The sequence below is a fragment of the Haemaphysalis longicornis genome, unplaced genomic scaffold, assembly GCF_048455015.1.
Source record: "Haemaphysalis longicornis isolate Haplotype H1 unplaced genomic scaffold, Haemaphysalis longicornis Haplotype H1 scaffold_10, whole genome shotgun sequence".
NCBI lineage: Eukaryota > Metazoa > Arthropoda > Arachnida > Ixodida > Ixodidae > Haemaphysalis > Haemaphysalis longicornis.
In genome coordinates, this window is record NW_027526204.1 from 126,277,609 (window position 1) to 126,297,522 (window position 19,914).

General features: G+C 46.8%; 2 protein-coding genes and 1 pseudogene across 2 annotated transcripts; 2 read left to right on the forward strand and 1 right to left on the reverse strand.

Moving 5' to 3' along the window:
* The first annotated feature begins 42 nt into the window (after positions 1 to 42).
* Positions 43 to 5,926, forward strand: LOC144159266 (uncharacterized). The gene is made up of 2 exons (XM_077690644.1): positions 43 to 534; positions 4,685 to 5,926. The coding sequence occupies exons 1-2, from the start codon at positions 220 to 222 to the stop codon at positions 5,897 to 5,899; spliced, it is 1,530 nt and encodes a 509-aa protein (XP_077546770.1). The 5' UTR covers positions 43 to 219; the 3' UTR covers positions 5,900 to 5,926.
* A 3,772-nt stretch (positions 5,927 to 9,698) lies between these two features.
* LOC144159268 (uncharacterized) lies at positions 9,699 to 10,708 on the reverse strand. Its single transcript, XM_077690646.1, has one exon. It carries the CDS (start codon positions 10,473 to 10,475, stop codon positions 10,011 to 10,013), a length of 465 nt encoding a protein of 154 aa, XP_077546772.1. The 5' UTR covers positions 10,476 to 10,708; the 3' UTR covers positions 9,699 to 10,010.
* A 2,326-nt stretch (positions 10,709 to 13,034) lies between these two features.
* Positions 13,035 to 14,156, forward strand: LOC144160086 (speckle-type POZ protein B pseudogene; annotated as a pseudogene).
* Positions 14,157 to 19,914: the final 5,758 nt, after the last annotated feature.

The window sequence follows — 19,914 nt, forward strand, 5'->3', positions numbered from 1 at the left end:
CCCTATTTTTACTCCGACAACTCGCTGACAAGCTGTATCCTGGTGACGCTATCTCCGCACTCGAGCGCGTGTCTGGCAGCACACGCCGCGGATTTCCCTACCAATTCTACGTGTTATTCGCCGCGGTGTAAGCATTGTCTGCTCGACACGTCTGTAAAGCTGGCTTGGATTGATGTTTCTTGCTGAGAGAACCACCTGGAACTGCGCCTTTCTGCAGCAATGACCGCAATGCAGGACCTACAACGCTTTGGGATACTGAGCGGCTTTCGACGTGGCACAGACTGGAGGCCGACAGAGTTTGTGGATGCCCTCCCGCCGCAGTGGGTGTGCAGCTTGTGTGGCAGAATTACGGAGGCGACGACCACCCTTCCGTGTTCACATCGGCTGTGCCAGCTCTGCTTTCAAGGATGCAGGACAGCATCATCGCCGGAGGACGCGCGCAGTTTTTTATGTGTCCTGGACGGTACAGTAGTACCCCGCGATGAACCGCTCCCCAGTAATCAGTGTGACGCCGAGGCTGTATTTGCGCTTAAGGTGAGTGGTCTGCGGCATCCCGTATGAGCTGCATCATGGTTAATTGTGTTGTCCTATTTTTTTTTTTGTTCCAACCTATCGTCGAGATTGCAAGCCCGCCAGTGATAGTTCATTGTGGCGGAATAAAGATAACATTTTTATTACTAAAATAGGTCGTTGCAATAGCGTAAAATGATAAAACATCGCATTTATTTTAAGTATCAGGCCTAAAAACTCTCTGTTTCCCTGGCTTGGCCGAAAGAAAAACTGCTTTAAAAATGTGAAAAGTTCTGCGTTCTGCGTTGGTATGCAAATGACAACAGTATATATATATATATATATATATATATATATATATATATATATATATATATATATATATATATATATATATATATATATATTCAAGTACATTGTAATCACGGTTAGTAATTTTTCGGTAATGAGACCTAATTAAATTATTTTAATTAATCATTTCTTCCGGGAATTGCTCTCCTAATCATCAAAGTATCAATAAGGCACTTGTAGGTGCCCATGAGAGACATCTAACTGCGGTATTTTCAGCGAGGAGCTAATTGCGTACTAATTTATTCCGACTGATAAAGTAACCCCGCGAAATATGAAAAATACCACGTGGCGGCGCTCCCGCCCGCATCGTAATCCAGCGCCCTCAAATAAGCTGACTGAACGCAACTGCTCTGCACGTCACACGTACACTTTGATAAGGGCATGCATGGAAAGAGCAGCAACAGCAAGTTTCGCGGGGCGCGTGTGGCAGTAAACATAGTCTTACTTCATACACTAGAGAGGAATCTGGCGCAGCGCCTATCTGGCTCATTTCTAGGCCGTCTGTGTCGTCATGGGCCGATATCATACCATGCACTTGCCTTAGTTTTGTCATTGGCTTGGAGTTGATTGATTGATTGATTGATTGTAGGGTTTAACGCGCCGACGCAACGCAGGTGATGACGCGTGCCGTAGTGGGGGGCTCCGGATTAATTTTGACCACCTGGGCATCTTTAAAGTGCGCAGAAATCTCGTACACACGGGCGTTTTTGATTGTCGCCTCCACCATAAAAGCGGCCGCCGCGGCCGGGAATCGAACCCGTGACCTCGTGCTCAGCAGCGCAACGCCTTAGCCACTGAGCCACCGCGGCGGGTGGCTTGGAGTTAAATGTTTTAGAGGCCGTATATTCAAGCACAGTGCCACAAAAAGGCAAAGAATGGTGTGTTATTACATAATTATTAAATAAGACAGGCTGCTTTAAAGCTTAGGAAAAAGGAAGTAAAGCTTATTTTTTGCCGGTACGGTTGTTACTGCGATTTTGTAGACCAAGCTGGCAGTTAACAACAATGTTAATATGTTGGGGGAACGCGTTATATACTCTTGTTTTATTAATATTACCATTATTTCAAATAAAAAGTAGTTTGAAGAGCTTGGAAATGTTTTTCAGCGTGCCTAATAAAAACGTCGCCTTCGTGAACCGGTGCACCAACCGTCAGCTACAGTTTAACAAAACTTGTTGCTGAGCGAGTTGGTTCATACTTAAAGAAAAAAGCAAACGTGGAATTAAGTCGTGGACGTAGACAAGATAGGACGGATAAAGGCGCCCTTATCTGTCGTATGCTGTATTCGTCGAAGTACGTATCGTTTCTTTTTTTTTTTTTTTTGGCAGCTGAAAGTTTCGTGGCGTTATATTCCCCACTCAGTCATACCGTACAGTCCTTGTCAAAATTTTGCAGGCCAAGCCGTAAACGCGCAGGCTACAAAAAGTTCAATGTACATGCTTACATCCCGAGCGAGGCTGAAACTTTTTATGCAGGAAAGCTAGAGAAAACACCTTTCTTTCTTACTGTCTTAAAATATTTTTGTCACATTTAAAGGTAAAGCCGATTCTTTGAATTCTTTGTGGTCGAGAAGGCTTAGGATTGATCCACAAAATTTTGACAAAGGGTGTACGTCCCTTCGCTCCTGCATCACCAACATTAGGTACGATCACGCACTGCCCACTGTTTCACCGAACACGCAGTTGCCACGGCTCGCGGCTACCACAGAACAGGGAGCATTTAGGCTACCTCCTACCTTGTAGACGTGGTAATGCATAGTGAAGAAAGCAAATCCCAAAAACCGCTTAAAAATCCAATCGTCATGCAAAGCTCAAGCCGCAAGCTCGGGTCTTCCCATAACCCCCCATGACGACATGGATTCCCAGGTGCGAAACTGCACCTGTGAATCTATGTCGTATACCTTGGGAACCCTGTAGTATATTTACAAAGATGTGGCACATAAGGCACAAACTCAGTCGCGATTTTTTCTTTCTTCTTTATTTCATTCTGGCTAACTCAGACGCAGCCTGTTTGAGGGCATTGCGTCACGATGCGCGCGGGAGCGCCATCACGTGGTATTTTTTGATACGTCGCGGGGTTTAGTTATTTTTTTATATTTCGCGGCAATTAGTTAGTCGCTAAAAAATGCCGCAGTTAGATTCCTCTCGTGGGTACCTGCAAGTGTCTCATTGACACTTCGATGACTGGGGCAGTACTTCTCGAATTAGATGATTACATTAATTATTTAATTAAATCTCAATAGCAAAAAATACTTCCCGCTACTCCACTGCACTGGAAACATTATGCGCTAGGTTTTGTTCTAGTAACGCCATTGCTCTTTTTTTTATCTGGGTGCATGATAGCTGGGATTCCCTGTATATATATATAACCCAACGTATACATTTTTTTATGTTTCTAACAAAAATTACTTCATGCTTTCTAAGTCTTCATTTTCGCGACGGTAAAAGTACTCAAGGAGCTTAAAAGACACGCTAGAGCTTACATAAGCCGGCTGACCAGAAAATATTACTGGCTATATTGAAGAGAGGCGGACTTAACACAAGAAATGGAAAGCAATGGTAGAAAGATGGACAAGTGTGCTCAAAAGCCATCAAATCGGGACTGTCACCAACTGTGCATACCGCAAGTAATCTTCGTGTTTTAAAAACCCGCCTGTGCACGCACTCTCCCTCCCCACGGAATGTTGCCGTGTCGTAGCTTTGAATCAATTACTGCTGTGACGTAGCAGCATACAGAAAAGCTACAGAAATTGCCCTAGAACAGTTAAAGGTAAGGAGGGAGTACGAAATGAAATCTAAAATCTGACGATATCTCGTCTGTTCGGGTAAAAATTCATAGCAAAAGGCGTTAGATTGCCGATCAAAGCTATATTCAAAAAGGTTTAAAAGACGGTTCGGCGTCCATTCGGGAGCCTTGTTCAAAGCCGAAACGTCTTTTAAACATTCTAAAGCGAAGCTTTCTACGCCTCACTCATGGCCCTCGATGTCGCTACATAACACACTGCAGGAAAGCCGACTTTACACACATGGTTTCACAATACGACGACGATGATACGGGAAGGAACACCAACCGCCTCAAGAAAAAACGCTTAACGTAGTCGGAGTAGAACCTGGGTCCCTCACGTTATGAAGTCGACGTACGTCTATCCAATTGTTCCCTTACCCGCCGCGGTGGCTCAGTGGCTAAGGCGTTGGGCTGCTGAGCACGAGGACGCGGGTTCAATTCCCGGCCGTGACGGCCGCTTTTCTGATGGAGGCGGAAAGCAAAGAGGTCCCTGTGTTCGTGATTTCGGCGCACGTTAAAGATCCCCAGGTGATCAAAATTAATCCGGAGCCCTTCACTACGGCGCGCCTCATAACCTGTGTAGTTTCGTCGCGTTAAAGCGTATAATCAATCAAGAAATAAATAAATCAGTTGCTCCTATCCGACATGGTAGAAGAAGTTTGGATATTGGACTTTGACTCAACTCAGGTTTCATGGTAGGAAGCTTCGTGTTTTGACCCGTTTTCTCTTAAGAAAGCGGCTTTGATTTTTTCATAAACCTTTGGTCGGCGATCCCACGCTTTTAACCATGAAAGGGGGAATACTTGGTAGAGCCGCGATACCTTTAGAGCGAAGCTTTACTGCCCACCTTTTCATTCCATACTCCGTTTAATCGCGGTTTCATGAAAGTGTGCAGTGGCAAACGCAACTTATCATAGTAATTATTGTAATGTTCAGCACCAATTTTTTTCGAGCATTTGGTTGTGTCATTGAGAGCCTCTCTACTAATATGTACCCAACACCTCTCACTCTTGATTTTTTGTTTCTTCCCTAACGAAAGGTGAAGTGCTGGAACTCCCCGTACGGCTGCACCTTTGTGGGACCACTATCTGACCTCCTGGGCCATTTCGAGCGAGACTGTGGTTTCCACACTGTCACCTGCCAGCGCTGCCACGCACCGCTCCTCTTAGCACGCCTTCCAGTACATTGCAAAGCAGGATGCAGGGATCTCGGCGAGAGCCAGGCTGGCGCGCGGAGACCTGCGGGCAGCGCCGTCATCCACGGCAGCCAGGAACTGATGCACGACACCCTTGCAAGTCTCGAGTCGAGGATGAACGAACTCGTCGAATGCGTGAAGGGCGTAGACTCCAAATCCTCGTTTCTAGTCTCCAGCTTCGGCGAAGCTAGAGAGCTCTTGAAGGCACTTGCATCGGCTAGCTCCGGGCCTGGCGTTCAATCGACCATCGGTGATACGGTGCAAGCACGCGCCAACAGTGTGTCAGATCCTGAACTTCTACAGACCCCAAGCGAACAAAAGCGCCTGCACGCTGCCATTTCGTCACTTGGGTGGGCGTTTCCGAATTTCTCGCAGGACACTTCAGGCCCTCCTCAAGAAAGATTCTTTCAGTCACAGCCTGAAGGGCGATCAGAGAGATTTCAGAGCATGCCTTCCGGTACAGAGCCTGCTCATCTAACGCGTTTTTTGTCGGAGGAAGGGGGAGATATAGATCGCGAGCGCCGAGCACTTTTGGTTTCATTCAAGCGGACCAAGCCCAACGCTTCAACCTCGGGCTCCGACTTTCTTCCGCTCTACGACTTGCTCAAGCGCGGCATAGAACTTTCTATTCCCGAGACGTGGACAGCGAGGATAGAACTCGACAACCAGAGCTGCCACGTCAAACTTGTCATTCTCGAGGAAAATTCAGCGCTCGACGTCTACGGAAGAGTGGAGGAGCGCCGAAGAACCTTCAACCCTTGGAAGATAGAGTCTGTCAGACTGGCCCATCCCAGCGAATGGTCTCTCTTGCCACCGGACAGCGTGGCCTGCGTCGAACCTACGTGGACGCATTCGAGGGCGGCTCGTCTGAAGCTACAGGGAAGTGGCTACTGCCACTACGGCTCCAATAGGTTTGAGGCGATGTGCCGAAGAGGATTCGTTGTCGGAGACGACACGGTGAAATTCCGCGTGACCTTAGTTCGCAAGTGGACCGCGCCGCCTGCGCCATCTGTGGGGCGAGCTCAATCCCTAACCTTGGGAGACAAAGTGGAAACATGAACGAAATAAAGTGCACTTGCCGCGATTTTAATGTTCTGCCATACATGTTCTGTTCTTCCCACGTGTCCACAGAGACATGTGTGTTACAGAACGTGGCTGCTTTCTTCCACCTTTGAGCGACTAATGAGGCGCAATGAACTCACGTTACGAGGAAAATGCGATGATCAAGGAATTCCTGGTTTCTTACTGCTAAAGCTGAAAAGATATAAATATTCAGCTGGCCACATAGTCTGCTTCGCGGAGACACCATCAAAGTCAAGAGTGATGCAGGCTACCTTCCTGTCTTAATCGGAAAACCACTACAGCGCCACCTTTTAACGATAAATGTTGTAACAAACCATATTGTTCTTCATTTAAATATTTTTTTGTAATTTATTACTCGTGAAGATGCTGTTATTTAGTTTTTTTAAACACGAAGTGTGTAGGATAACTGTTACGTATGATAAGTGTTGGTTTTTACGTTACTACGGCTTCAGTTGACTGACATGTCTGCGTCGAAGTTTTCGTCTGCGTTGCGATTGCTGCGCTATACCAATTCATAATCAGACTACTTCGTACGCTATCTACCAAGCTCTCTGCGAAGTGAAATGCAACCTTAGCTAGTTGTTTGCTTTCTTTTTTTATTTTGTGCACCACCGACTAAGGACACGCGCTGTTGCTGGGCGCGTACAAATAATGAATGAATGAATGAATGAATGAATGAATGAATGAATGAATGAATGAATGAATGAATGAATGAATTCTTTACACTGCACTGACGCCACCGGAAACTGTTCTCAAGTCCCGGGACTCCCCGTCCTTTTGTGTTTATCTCGATGATGCCACTTCCCGTGATGTCCCTTGCGGCTGTGTTTTGAACCTAACCCGGTCCTGCCCGCTTATGCTCTTACGGAAACCTTTCAATCCAGTGACCTCGCATCATCCTTGCGTGCGGTGGCCTTGATCGGCTTCTTGCACGAAGTAGAATCGGGTCATTGGAGTGATAAAGCCTTGGTTGTAGCGGGTGCAGGTATATTGGCATGTATACTACATGTATTTTTGCTTCAGGGGTGGTTCCTGGTTTTGCGCTAAAGGTAAAGATGGCTTTTCCGCAATCAGGATCCAGCTCCCTGCGAACCGATTATATCCAAGTACCCGCTCTGAAAGCAACGCGGCGGGGTTTCGACTACCAGCAATAACGGTTTGAGTAATGAGTGGCGCAGTACGTCCTTTGCGCGGTAAAATCCCACACAGACACTTCTGCCCAGCTTTTTCTGGGGAAGTGGAAACAGGTTTACTTGCGATGATAACGAGCTACCTGCCAAATGACTACAGGTAACCTCAACCAGCGGGACAAAAACCGTATAAATCACGTGTTTGTGCCGCGGGGGAAAATTCGTATGTAAATTGACTTCCTTTAAAAAGACGCCTTTTATTGTGGTGCGTCACAACTTTTCGGAAAGGTAATCGCAATCGGCAACCGTGGTAGTTGGAAAATGACGCAGTTTTTTTCTGTCGGCTCTGGAAAGACCTCTAGTAAGAATGCTTTTGCTTATTGGTTCACTGCCAGGACTTAAACGCAAACTTGCACGCCCAATTGCAAGATCCCGTCACATGCACTCGAGGGGGAGGGAAGATTAGCATTAAAATTACGCAAAATGCACTCAAAATGTCAGAAATTGCGCCGGCGTTGCACACGCGCCTACGAGCGACTGCTACCGCGCTTATTGCGCCAGAGGTGTCAACGGCGAGATGCCGCTTTGGGCTTTCGGTACAGCTGGTAACGCGCAGGCAACAACTCCTTGGTCTAAGTTGTGCGGCATCTGCGCCTGACGAGTTCTAAACGTATACGTACAGGTACGGATACAAATAACGTGATTCCAATGTGATTCCCGTTCGAAGCCGCGCGGAGCTATTTATAGCGGGTTGTTTTTACCTGCGGGCATTACTGTCACTTCCTCTCGCTGGCATGCTCACCCACTTGTCGCGGGCTCAGCTTTTTTTTTTTTTTTCCACCATGACGGTTGCTCGTGAAGGCCGAGACGGGGGATTTTTGTGCACGCCGGCACTACGTGGAGCTCCCAGTGGTTGCGTTTGGACGACCGCTCGACACCTTAGTCGGCGAAATGGAAACAGTCATGTTTCCTTTCTAATTCCCTTCTCTGAGAAACAAATCGACGTTGCATGCTCTGTACAGCCTCGAACCATGCATGCGGTCATCGAATAGTCATTGTCACTCTGTGCGTGCGTGCGCGTGTGTGGGCGTGTGTGCGTGTGTGTGCGTGTGTGTGTGTGCACGTGCGTGCGTGCGGGTGCGTGTGCGTGCGTGCGTGCGTGCGGGTGTGTGTGTGTGTGTAATCACGTGACTTGTGTCTTCGAACCGCGTTTAACTAAGCATTATTGTGGCCACAGTCACCGAATAGAAAACTGTACAATGTTTGCTGTGTTTTGTTAAAAGCTTGTGCAAGACAGAGCAATGGAAGAAAGGTTCAGGGGCAAGAAAAGTTTTTATGTGACATAAACTTCGTAATTCTCCCCACCAGCGTTTAGCTGAATGTTATGCTGTCGTTTTAGCAATAAAGTTCGCAATTATCGTTGCTTCCATATTAACTATTGCGACTCAAACGGCATTCCTCACGAATGTTGTGGTCAGTGTTGCGAACTGTCGTAGGAAAGACTTTTGCGGGGTTTAATGCGGTTACGCGCTACACTTGGTCTATGAGGCGTGCCGTTGTAGTGGGCTCCGGATTAATTTTGGCCACCTCGGGATCTCCAACTTGCGCTGAAATCATGACACGCGGGTGTTTTTGCTTTTCACATCCATCTGAAAAGCGACCACCGCGATTGGGATTAACTCGCCTCCTTGGGCCATAGAAACAATTGACAAGCATTTCCCAATCAGTCTTCAACAGTCATACCAGCAGCCCGAATGAGATATGTATTTGCATTGCAATCGTTCTGACTACGTTCCATTTTGAATGTGGTGGCTATATACAACCGAACACGTTTTCGTTCTTCCAACGCTGCCTGTAACAGCTATACTCCAGTGAATGAAGACAGGCCCGTATTTTTTTTTTTTTCAGCGTGTAATACAGTAGAAAAAATGGTGACCGTAAACTCCCGCTCGCTGTTATTGAATATATAATAAAACTACGTGCTATTATTTAATTAGTTGAGACGAAAGAAGGTATCAGTTACTCGTTTATGCTATTATTTTTAAGGGATACTTTCCATAAAAAGAAAGAAATCAGTCAGCGTATCAGCATACGCAAAACATGGCTACAGAGGCAACAGACGTAAACACCAATGGTTCTTTAATTGCAACCACACTTAATAAATTTCAGTGCAGACATCGCCAGCTGTTCTGATGATTGCGAACCGCTTTTGGGCAATAACGTTGTCTTCAGCCCAACTTCTTTAGGGCGAAACCACGTAGAATCGCGGACATTGTTCAACATACGGAAATGCGTACGGACGCAGAACATTGGCGGTAGCTTCTCATATACATACTTCCTGCCAAGAATTTCTCGACGAAGACGTTCATATTTTAAGAATTAGAGTGGCATTGGCTCAAAAAAAAGGTGCCCTATCCATTCCTACACACTCCATTTGAACCCCATTGAAACAAAGCAGCAATAACACCACCCACCAACAGGAGTCATGCTTGCGAACGGGCAACTTTTCATGTCGACTAAAAATTGTAAAATCAAAATGGCGTTAGCTTTAGAAAGACAAGTCTCTATTATCGTTTTTATTACCAATGGCGTTAAATATAACAAAATTGATTACGTATTTCATCAAAAATTATACCGGTGCCTACTTCTTTTTTTTTGCCTTCGCTGATGTCGACAACTTCAGTTATTAAGGTGAAGTAATTTAGCGCCGATTATTCGAGCCCCATGGGGCGACGCCATAATTCCGCTCTGAGAAATACTAAGGCATTTACTAAAGCAATACTCAGGCATTTCGGCTCATGTTACTCAGAAATTGTTACAGAGCTCGCCCTGAAATATAACTGCAGGAAAATAACCGCGGCCACAATTGGTTATTAAGAGCAGCCACGAGTCCTTTCTTGACCTGAGCGAAGACAGCAAGCGTAGGTGCGCTCGCAGTCACTGATCGTCACGAAACATCACAGGCTGTTGAAACCGTTCAACCCATCTTCATTTGGATCGTTCTCCGTTCGGAACACACCTTCGTCCTTTGCACGGGCACTGCGGGTCGCTGCGCAAACGCAGGACGTCGTCACATCGATGGTCTTGTTGACGAGAGATGTAGGCGACGTCGGACTCCGGTAGGACACCTGTAGGCTATCCGTCACCTCGACGCATCGGTAGTCTCCGAGAGAACTGCACAGGCTACCCGGGCACTTGCATCGGACGCTCGGTATCGCAGGGGGAATCCTCTGGGAGTCGATGTCGACGACTTTCTTGAACGTGCACGTCGCTCGGCCACCAATGCCGAAGGAATCCGGCTGCGGCGCGCAGATTCCCGTGGGCCCTTTGAACGCGGCTGACTCTGAGCCGGCGACTGCGACGAAAACCAGGAGGCAGGCAAAAGTCACGGGCCGGAAAACCGGAAACGTGGAAGGAAACATGGCGCTAGGTTTATGCCTTTCAGGGAAGTAATTGAATTGGGTCAGCGGGTGGTGGTTTTGTATCGACAACTGATCGACTGATTCTTTGGCTGGTTAAATTTTCATTCCTCGGGACGTGAATTTGCACCGCCAGACAGTCCCTAACGAGTCGAAACTGTCTTACAGCTCATATTTTGTTCGGGTGCCCTGGCAATGTGTGTTACTTAGTACGCCCATGGTCTCATTCCGGAAGGATGTGTAGGTGGTGTGTGTGAAGTGCGGCTTTTTATAGAAGAGCCGAAGGTCAGGGTGGAGAAGGATGACTCTCTCTCGGGAATCCCGTATTTCTGCGTGTACTTTTTTTTTTACTCCGACTGCAAGTGTACAACGTTGCACGTAGCTGCTGCAAGACCTCTGAGTGGTTCTAGTAACGCCGTCAATCTTTTCGACAGGCAGGATGCTCACAACGCTTTGGCCTTGCGTGGGTACAAGACGTCGCAAAACTGGTTATATAGGAACTGTTCTTAATTCTACTTTTAGTTTTTATGCGCTGAAAGCTATGGCAACGGTTCAAACATCACCCCTTTCAGTTAACGAGAAGGCTTGTTTACCCCCGAAAAAGCTTCCCTCACGTTCGCGGGAATTTGCCAAATTTTCGTGTTCCAAGACGAGGTTGGCCACATTTTTGCATTGCACCAGAGGTCGCGTTCCTCTTTTTTATTTTTTTTTTTTTTACATAAGTTGAGAAAAGGGAATCAGGACGTGCAGAGCCGAACAGGCAGCCAAACAGATGCAGACAAATTTATGCCTTCCTCCAACACAAGATTAAAATAATTGTTTGCCAGTTCACAAAAACGTCTTGCTATTATCCGCTCTGGTATTGTTTTGTTTTCTCTGCGGTACTGGCTACGTCTAGAAACCATTCCTCCCTTAGAGTCACTTCCACGTCTGAAGTTCTCAATAATGCAGAGTGCCACATAATGGATGACGAGGAGGAAGAAGAAGAAAAAGGTTCACGCAGCATTCCTTCCTGGCGTCTCTGGAAAATTTAAGCACGAACTGCGAAATTAATTATGTGACAGTGCCAAAATTATAAAAGCGGACATGGAAAGCGGTAAGGAAGAAGCGTTCGACACAAAAGATCACGACGGCGGAAAGGCGATGGTTTCATCGCGGCGTTGGATTACTGCGTCGGAATGACGCGAATGTCCTGCGTCCACTGAAAATGCGCTACACAGCGACTACGCATTCCCTCAAACCCAGCCTTGTCGCCCACATATCATCCAGCAACATTTCCGGGACCAGCTATTGAAGTTTGGGATGCCAGTTCGCCGCTACCGTCACCGCTGTGAGGTGAGTCAGCGACAAAGTTCGGGTAACTCGAAATACCTCAACATTTTGTTTAACGGTCTATCTGATCGTCCGATCAGTGCTGTTTTTACTGATATAAATAAACAGTACTGAGAGGATATTTGCTGTTGCCACTAAAACGGGAGTATACACAAAAAGACGCAGCTTGTACGTGGGTGATACGCCACTGTTTTTTTTTTCTTTTCTGGATACTGCGGACAGCGTTGCTCCCCAAGCAGGGAGGGTTATAAAAGAGATCTTGATAGCAAGTGTTCAAAAAAAATTACGTCACAGAGCTCCACAAAATCAAATGGTAAGACATTCCAGTGCTTAATTGAACAAGGGAAAAATATTTTTGAAATATTTTAGTACGGCCCAAGAAAATTCGTGTTGCTTTATTATTGCTAAAAAGCGTTCACAAATGCTTAACGATTCGTTTCCACATTAGTATGCATGTACTTTGGCAGTCATTTTCTGACATAGCCATTAAGGACCGTATTATCAATTAGTTACCGACAAAGTTGCGAATTAGGAAGGAAGCGTTTCATTTAATTATGGCTACTCCCCTGGATCAGCGGAATCCACTTACGGTTTCTATAAAACTTTATAGTTAGAAAACTTCAGCACTAAATATCAGGTCAAAGAATATCAGGTTAAACCTGCCTATTTGCTAACATGTTTAACCTGTACAGCCTTGGTGTGTACGAGTCAAGCTGAGGCATAAAATGGGTGAAAAGAACATTTTTGGCAGCTGAGAAATGATTTCACGTTTTGAAAACCAGTGTGAAACCAATACGGTATTTGGTACGGCGGTGGTGTACAGCGCGTGGTGCCGTTTATTGTGGACAAACCAATGCCATAGACTTACGCAAAATGAGCAAGCAAGATTTTCCATATATTACTTCACACTGCAGTTACAAAGAAGACTTCGACTAATTCACTCCAGTGGCCCATTAAGACCGTAACCCTGTCTGATCAAAAGTCATCTTCTCCTTATCGCAGATTCTCCAGCATTCGAGGTGTGGAAAGCACGACGTTCCTTTCACTGCAGCTGATGGTTCCTTCCAGTCAAACGTGACCGATCCAGGCCGCTGAGCTGTGGAGAACGCTGCTTCTTGCCGCCAGTTTGCGGCAAGGCACCCTTGCATACGAATTTCGTTTCTACATTATCTCCTTAGCACGTGAAGGAAGTTCCTGTGACAGCATCGTGACCCTTTGAAATCGATCAGCATGCCGTCGTACAACTTGCCTCCACCACACCGATCCGGTGACGACAAAACCGTGACCCCCGACAGCTGGTCATACACAGTAGCGAAAGTGTACAGATACTTTTACACGTGGACCATCAACAACTTCAGCCTACTGGACGAGCTAGGAGAGCAACTCGCGAGCCCGCCATTCTCTTCGGAAGAGAACAACACGCTCACGTGGTGCCTGAAGGTGTCGCCCCAGGGCATTGACGAAGACAGCGCAGGACACGTGTCCATTCTTCTGCTGCTCGTCTGTGGGGGCGAGACGGGCGTTCGCGCCAAGTTCAAGATTTCGATCCTGAATGCAGCGGGTAAGGAGGCCGTGACCTCGAAGAGCCCGCTGGCCGTCACCTTCACTGAAGAGAAACCCTGGGGCTACAGCAAGTTTGTTCGCAGGGACGTGCTTTTCCACGAGGCAAACGGTTTGCTTCCGGACGACAAGCTCACCCTGGTCTGCGAAGTGGCCGTGTTCTCCGAATTCGTCAATACGCCTGTGCAGGACAGCGCGTTAACCATCAGCGTGCCCAAGTCTCGGCTGAAAGACGACCTCGGCAAGTTGCTCGAGAACGAACTGTTCAGTGACGTCACCTTGGTAGTCAACGGGGGAGAGATGCGGGCTCACAAAAACGTTCTCGCAGCACGAAGTCCCGTATTCTCGTCGCTGTTTCGGAGTAACCCAGATGAGGAACCCGCAAGACTTACACTCCCGGATGTCGACTACGACGTGATGCGCGAGCTGCTTCGTTTCATCTACACTGGCCAGCCCCTGGACCTCAGCGGTGTGGCCAAAGACCTCCTCGTTGCGGCAGACTTTTACGAGCTGAATCGGTTGAAGGTGATGTGCGAAGACGCTCTCTGCTCAAGCCTGTCTATCGAAAACGTTGTCGATATGCTGAAGTTCGCAAACGATCACAAGGCCGAGCAGCTCAAAGCCGAAATCTTTGCCTGGATTGTAGATAATGCCGGTAGGGTATTCGAAACCGAGAGTTGGCGTGGTTTGGTCTGGCAAGAACCGGAGCTAGCGGCGGAGGTGTGCCGTGCCATTGCCGAAGAGGACGGCACGAATGGAAGCTCGCCTTCTAAGCGTGCTAAATATATCTAGGACTAGTGTACTGCATGCCCCCACACTGGCAAGCAGGTTTACGTATAAACATCTTTTTGTACAAAGGGCGAAATATTTTCGAACACCAATACGTCGCTTGCAAAACGACTTCCGTAAGAGCACCCGTAACTTAGACATGGCTCTGCTAATTGCAGATGCAATACGGTACATTATGGAAATCTTACGGTTCACTTTAAATGTTTAAATTAAACTACCCAGCCAAAGACCACTTTTTTGCGTTTCAATAAGTAAATGAAATATGTATTTCTAAGGGATCTACCGATAAAAACGCTGACAGATTTTCAGCCACTCGCGCTGCTTTCAAACAATGGCGCCAATTTCCGCCGCAGTATTTTTCCAAAGCTTGATGCCCTCAAAGCCATTATTCACACGTGTTAAGCCGATATTACTATCGGCACGGAAACACTTCTTTCTGGAGAAATATCAAATAAATATCTTACGCTTGTGTCAATCTTTGGAATTTTCCGCAAGGACAGAGGCGGCGTACTGATCGCATGCAGTTGAAGACGATTATCGGGCATCGCTAATTGCAGTTGATTCACCTTAAGAAATAGTCTTGGTGAGTGCTCGCATTGACCATATACCCTTCGTCCTAAGTGCCTGCTACGTCCACCGTGAAAGTCGAGCCGATTTCGTCGACATATTTAACAACACTATAGGCCGAATCCGAAGTTTCTAAGCAGTGTACTAATCATTGGTGGTGATTTCAACTACCCGGTCATAGGTTGGTCTAGAAATTCTGTCAATGCGCAGAATAACCACCTAGAATACCTCAGTTGACTTCACTGCATTGATTACCACCACCTTGAACAAATAGTTTGGAAACCAACGCGGGTGAATCCCTTATTAGGTCTCATCCTAGCAAATCAACCCGACATCACAAACGCGCATGGTATGGATGAAATAAGTGGCCGTGAGGCCATTCACTGCTTGGTATCAATCCCGCTAAACACAGAAACAACTAAACCAGAAATAAACTAAACTAAACTAAAAACTAAAACACAGAAACAAAATTTTAACATTACGCCATAGACATAGCAAAAAGACATACGCCATAAACATATGCCATAGACATAAAAAAATAGCCATATGCTGTATTTAACTGGCGAACTGGAGACTGCCTTTCAGGGTCGTACCATGAATGAAAACTGGTGCATCTTTCGGGACAAATTAAAAGTAATACAAGCGACTTGTGTGCCCAAAATAGTGATAAGCTCTAAGACGAATGATTCATGGCTTACTCGTGATGTCAAACGGCTATAAAAACGAGCGTATATAGACAGGCAGCTGGATTTAATATTTCTGAATACTGGCAGAAGTATACGGGTTTCTACTTTAACTGCACGGACAATGAGAGGCAAGACAACAGTATTTCAATGCTACGGTATACCAAGCCTAATAAAAACTGATTCCCGAAAACTCAGGAATATTGTTAAATAATAAGAGCTCAGTGCTGGTCCTGAAAAAAAAACGACGGGGGATGCGCTATCACTTCAAGAGTGCGCCGAGGGATTTAGCCAAGCCTTCGCACAAGTTTTCAGATCCGAACTGCCTCCCAGTAGCTCTTTAACAATGCCGCAGCCGAACAGAGCCCATAGTTTCACACCGATTGTAATTACAGCCCATGGCGTGACCTTCGCCATTGACCGCCTATCAGACTAGCCCTGGACCGGACAAAATTACTGCAAAGCTCCTAAAATTAACTATCCTCCACTCAGCTTACCTGCTTTCGTTATTATTCCAACAATCACTGGATTCAGGTTGCTTGCCAACGGACAGGAATTTAACTCATGCACTACCTTTTTTAAAAAAAATCCGGCAACCATGCAGACTGTTTCCACAAACTATAGGTCTAACTTCTCATCTGCAAGTTACTTGGACATTTCTGTTCACGCTTATAGTCACCCACCTCAACCGGAACAGCTTGTTTGTCAACAACCAACATGTGTTTAGGAAAAAATCTGAGCACTTCAAGACCGATCGCGAGCCACTATTGGACCTCGGTTCCCCACCCGGTGATGAAGAAGCGCACCTGCAACGCGTTCGAGAGGACCCCTCAGTGCTTGAGAAAGTTATTGAATACGCACTAACCAGTGGTCTTTACAAGGTGGTGTAATAACATGGACCGACACCTATAAAATCGTCGCACCTATCTCTTCACGGTTTCTGCGAACTATATGTTCACGGACTTTACAATGCTATCCACCATTTCGGGTGATTGAACCTTGAACATGTTCTTTTTTCGATTATTCCCTCCCTTCCTTCATGTCCCTTTCCTTCCCCAACAGGACATTCGTGCCCCCTCTGATAATAAAGGCATTCCTCCTTCCTCCTTTTTTTTGAGCTGCATGGTTACACACCTCCGCGTTTCACACTGCATGACCCTTTGCACCGATGCTATCTTTATTGATTTATCGAAGGCTTTTGATCGAGTTCGCTATAAACGCCTAATGTTTAAAATTAGAAACCTTCATCTTGGTGGAAGTAAAATAACCTGAATTGAAAACTTTCTAACAAACCGATGGCAGTCAGTAAAATTAAATGACTATGTCTCTAGCCATGTGTGTGTTTCCTCTGGTGTCCCCCAGGGGTCTGTGCTTGGCCCTCTTCTGTGTTTTTATTTGTCAATAAAATATTTTGTAATATTTCCTCGTCAATTCGCGTATTCGCCGACGACTGCGTATTTTACAGAGAAATAATAACAGCAGATGACGTTACTTCACTCCAGCTTTCCCGAGTTTCCCGAGACTGGACGTAGACTTCCTGGACGTAGACTTGGGTGTTGTCCTCGTCCGAAAGCAGAACGGCTGCGAAAAAGTAATAGCTTACGCCACTCTACCAAAAGATGAAAAAAACTATTCGGTCTCTGAAAACGAGTGCCGTGCCGTAAAATGGGCCATTTCTAAGCTTCGCCCGTATGCATACGGCAGGCAATTTAGCGTGGTAACAGACTAACCATGCTCTCTATTGTCTCGCCAACTTGAAGGACCCCTCTGGCCGCTTAGGACAATGGAGCCTGCGCTTGCAAGAATTGGACAGGACCATCGTTTTCAAATCGAGCAAGAAGCATTCGGACGCCGACTGCCTGTCACGCGCCCCTGTCGGCCCGCCGCTATAGGACACGGACACCGATGAAGACGCAGAGTTTATCGGCATTGTTATGGAAAGCGACATAGCCGCCCATTAGCGTGCCGACCCCGGGTTGCGAGGCATAATCGACTACCTTGAAGGATGCAACAGCGATGTTCCATCGAAGGATGCAACATCGTCGGACTTCTGCAACCCATCGCCGTGCCATCGAAGCCCTTCCAGCACTGAATGGACCTTCTTGGTCCGTTCCTTACGTCACGAGCCGCGAACAGGTGGGTTGTTGTAGCGACAGACTACATGACGCGCTACGCGTAGACAGCCGTTCTTCCCAGCGGGACTGCTGAAGAAGTCGCAAAATTCTTCATCCAACAAGTTGTGCTGCGACATGGGGCCGCTGAAGTCATCATAACGGACCGCGGAACGGAATTCACTGCAGCGCTCATGCAAGGCGCCCTGCGCTACAGCAACACGGGACACCAGAAGGCCACGGCGTAACACGCCCCGACAAACGGCCTAACCGAACGCCTGAGCAAGACAATGGCCGATATGCTATGTATGTACGTCGACGTTGGACATAAAACATGCGGCAAAATACCCGCTTATGTCTCTTTCGCGTACAATACAGGTATCCAGGGAACTACTCAGATTAGTTCATTCGAGCTTGTCTACGGTCGATAGCCGACGACGGTGCCCTACGCCATGCTGCCACTCGCAGAAGACGACGACCTCAACGCGGACGTCCAGGGATACCTACAGCGTGCGGAGGAGGGCCGCCAGCTTGCTGCTGGTGGATGCCGGACGCTTCAGTCTGCGACGCCGAGTCGCCGAATATCACTCAGGTGATCTTGCGCGGATTTGCACTCCAATTCGACGACGCGGACTCAGTGAGAAGCTTCTGCCACGGTATTTAGGACCCTACCGAATTCCAGGACGCGTTGGCCAAGTATACGAGGGGGTCCCCGACAGTAATTCAGGAACATCGCTGGATCCGCTTCCGGATTCCGGACTTGGGGTCGCTGACGCACGTGACCCGAAGTCCTCCACGTGGTTCGCCTCAAGCATTACTACGCAAGATATGGGAGCATTTTGTTTGTACTGCCGTTTTATTTTAGCATCGGGTCGATGCACTACTAGAGGGGGGTAATGCCGCGAATCATGCATTGTTTATTTACTTTTGTGTATCCTTTCTTTTCTTTTGTATGCCGCATGAGCAATCGTATTTTAGAGGGAGAGTGCTTAGCGCTGACGTCACTAGACTTGAATAATCTTTGATCTCCAGTTTTCTCGGTATGATTTGATGGCTCCCGAAACAGTCCCGCCGAAAGATAAATGCTCGGAGTGTAGACGCCACGTTATTGAATTCGTCGACGCTCGCCTGCGCATGTCACTTTGTTGACGGCTCCTTCATCGCTTGTGTATTCTTTGAGTTCTTAGAGGAGCGCAAGTTCGCTCCAATAAACTTTGTTCCCAGAAGGAAGCTACGTCGTCCTTGGCTATGTGACAATATTTTTCGGGCGCTGGCGCCCATTGTCGCCGGCTAGTATGGGCAGGTCGCTATCTATGAGAGCGAGAGCGAGAGCGAGAGCGAGAGCGAGAGCGAGAGCGAGAGAGAGAGAGAGAGAGAGAGAGAGAGAGAGAGAGAGAGAGAGAGATTTATTGAACACGGAAAAGGTTACAACCCCACAAACTGCGGGGATTGCTACCTCAGATGGGGGTAAACATAGTGAGGCGAAAAATAAAAGAAAGGAGGGAGGGAGTACGTAGACACAATTAAGAGGGAGAGGAAAATGAAATCAATAAGGAACGTGGAAAAAATTGACAGCATTAGGAGAAAATATCTGAAGAACCTTGACCAATCCCGAATCAGATAAAAAAAAGTCAAAAGGGCCTTCGTCCCTATACTCTGGAATGGACAGGGTCACTTAGTCTTGTTTGTGGTGCAACGGCTGGTACATATGTGTTGTTTTCACATTTATCATGAAGAAATTACTGTTCACCATACTCAGTGACTGCAAAAAAAAAAAACTGCTCATGGAGCCATAAATGTTTGTTTAGAAATACGTCGCTGTGTGGCTTTGATTGTTAAGGTGGGCTTTAGCTAAACTAGGCATGCATTGTCATGTTTGCGGTGCAATGTCCGGTACATATATGTTGTTTTCGCATTTATCATAACGATATATTACTGTACACCGTACTCAGTGGCTGCAAATAACTGCTAACAGAGTCAGAAATGTTTGTTTGGAAATCTGTGGCTATGTGGCTTTGAGTGCTCAAGTGGGCTTGAAAGATGGACTGGAATTCGTGTGCTTGTATTTGTGAGTGGGTGACTACTTGGCGTGACTTCCAGATTTTGCCCAGCTGATTATGCAGGGAATAAATAAATGAAAAAAAAAACATACATTCTTTCTTCTGCTTCAATTTTTCACGTAGCCCACATTATTCCTGCTGACTAATGCTCACGATGCCCAGATGTCAAACTGTTTGCAACTGGCGGTGGCAGCCCTGAGTGTCGAACGAGTTTTGCTGCTGGTTCTGGAAAATTGTCTGTGGGAATCCTGGCCATAGCCACAAAATTGCACATTTTTGCGAAATTTTGGAGCACTTTAGCGATGGTGGGGTGTCACATCGCCGCTAAATGAAAATTGAT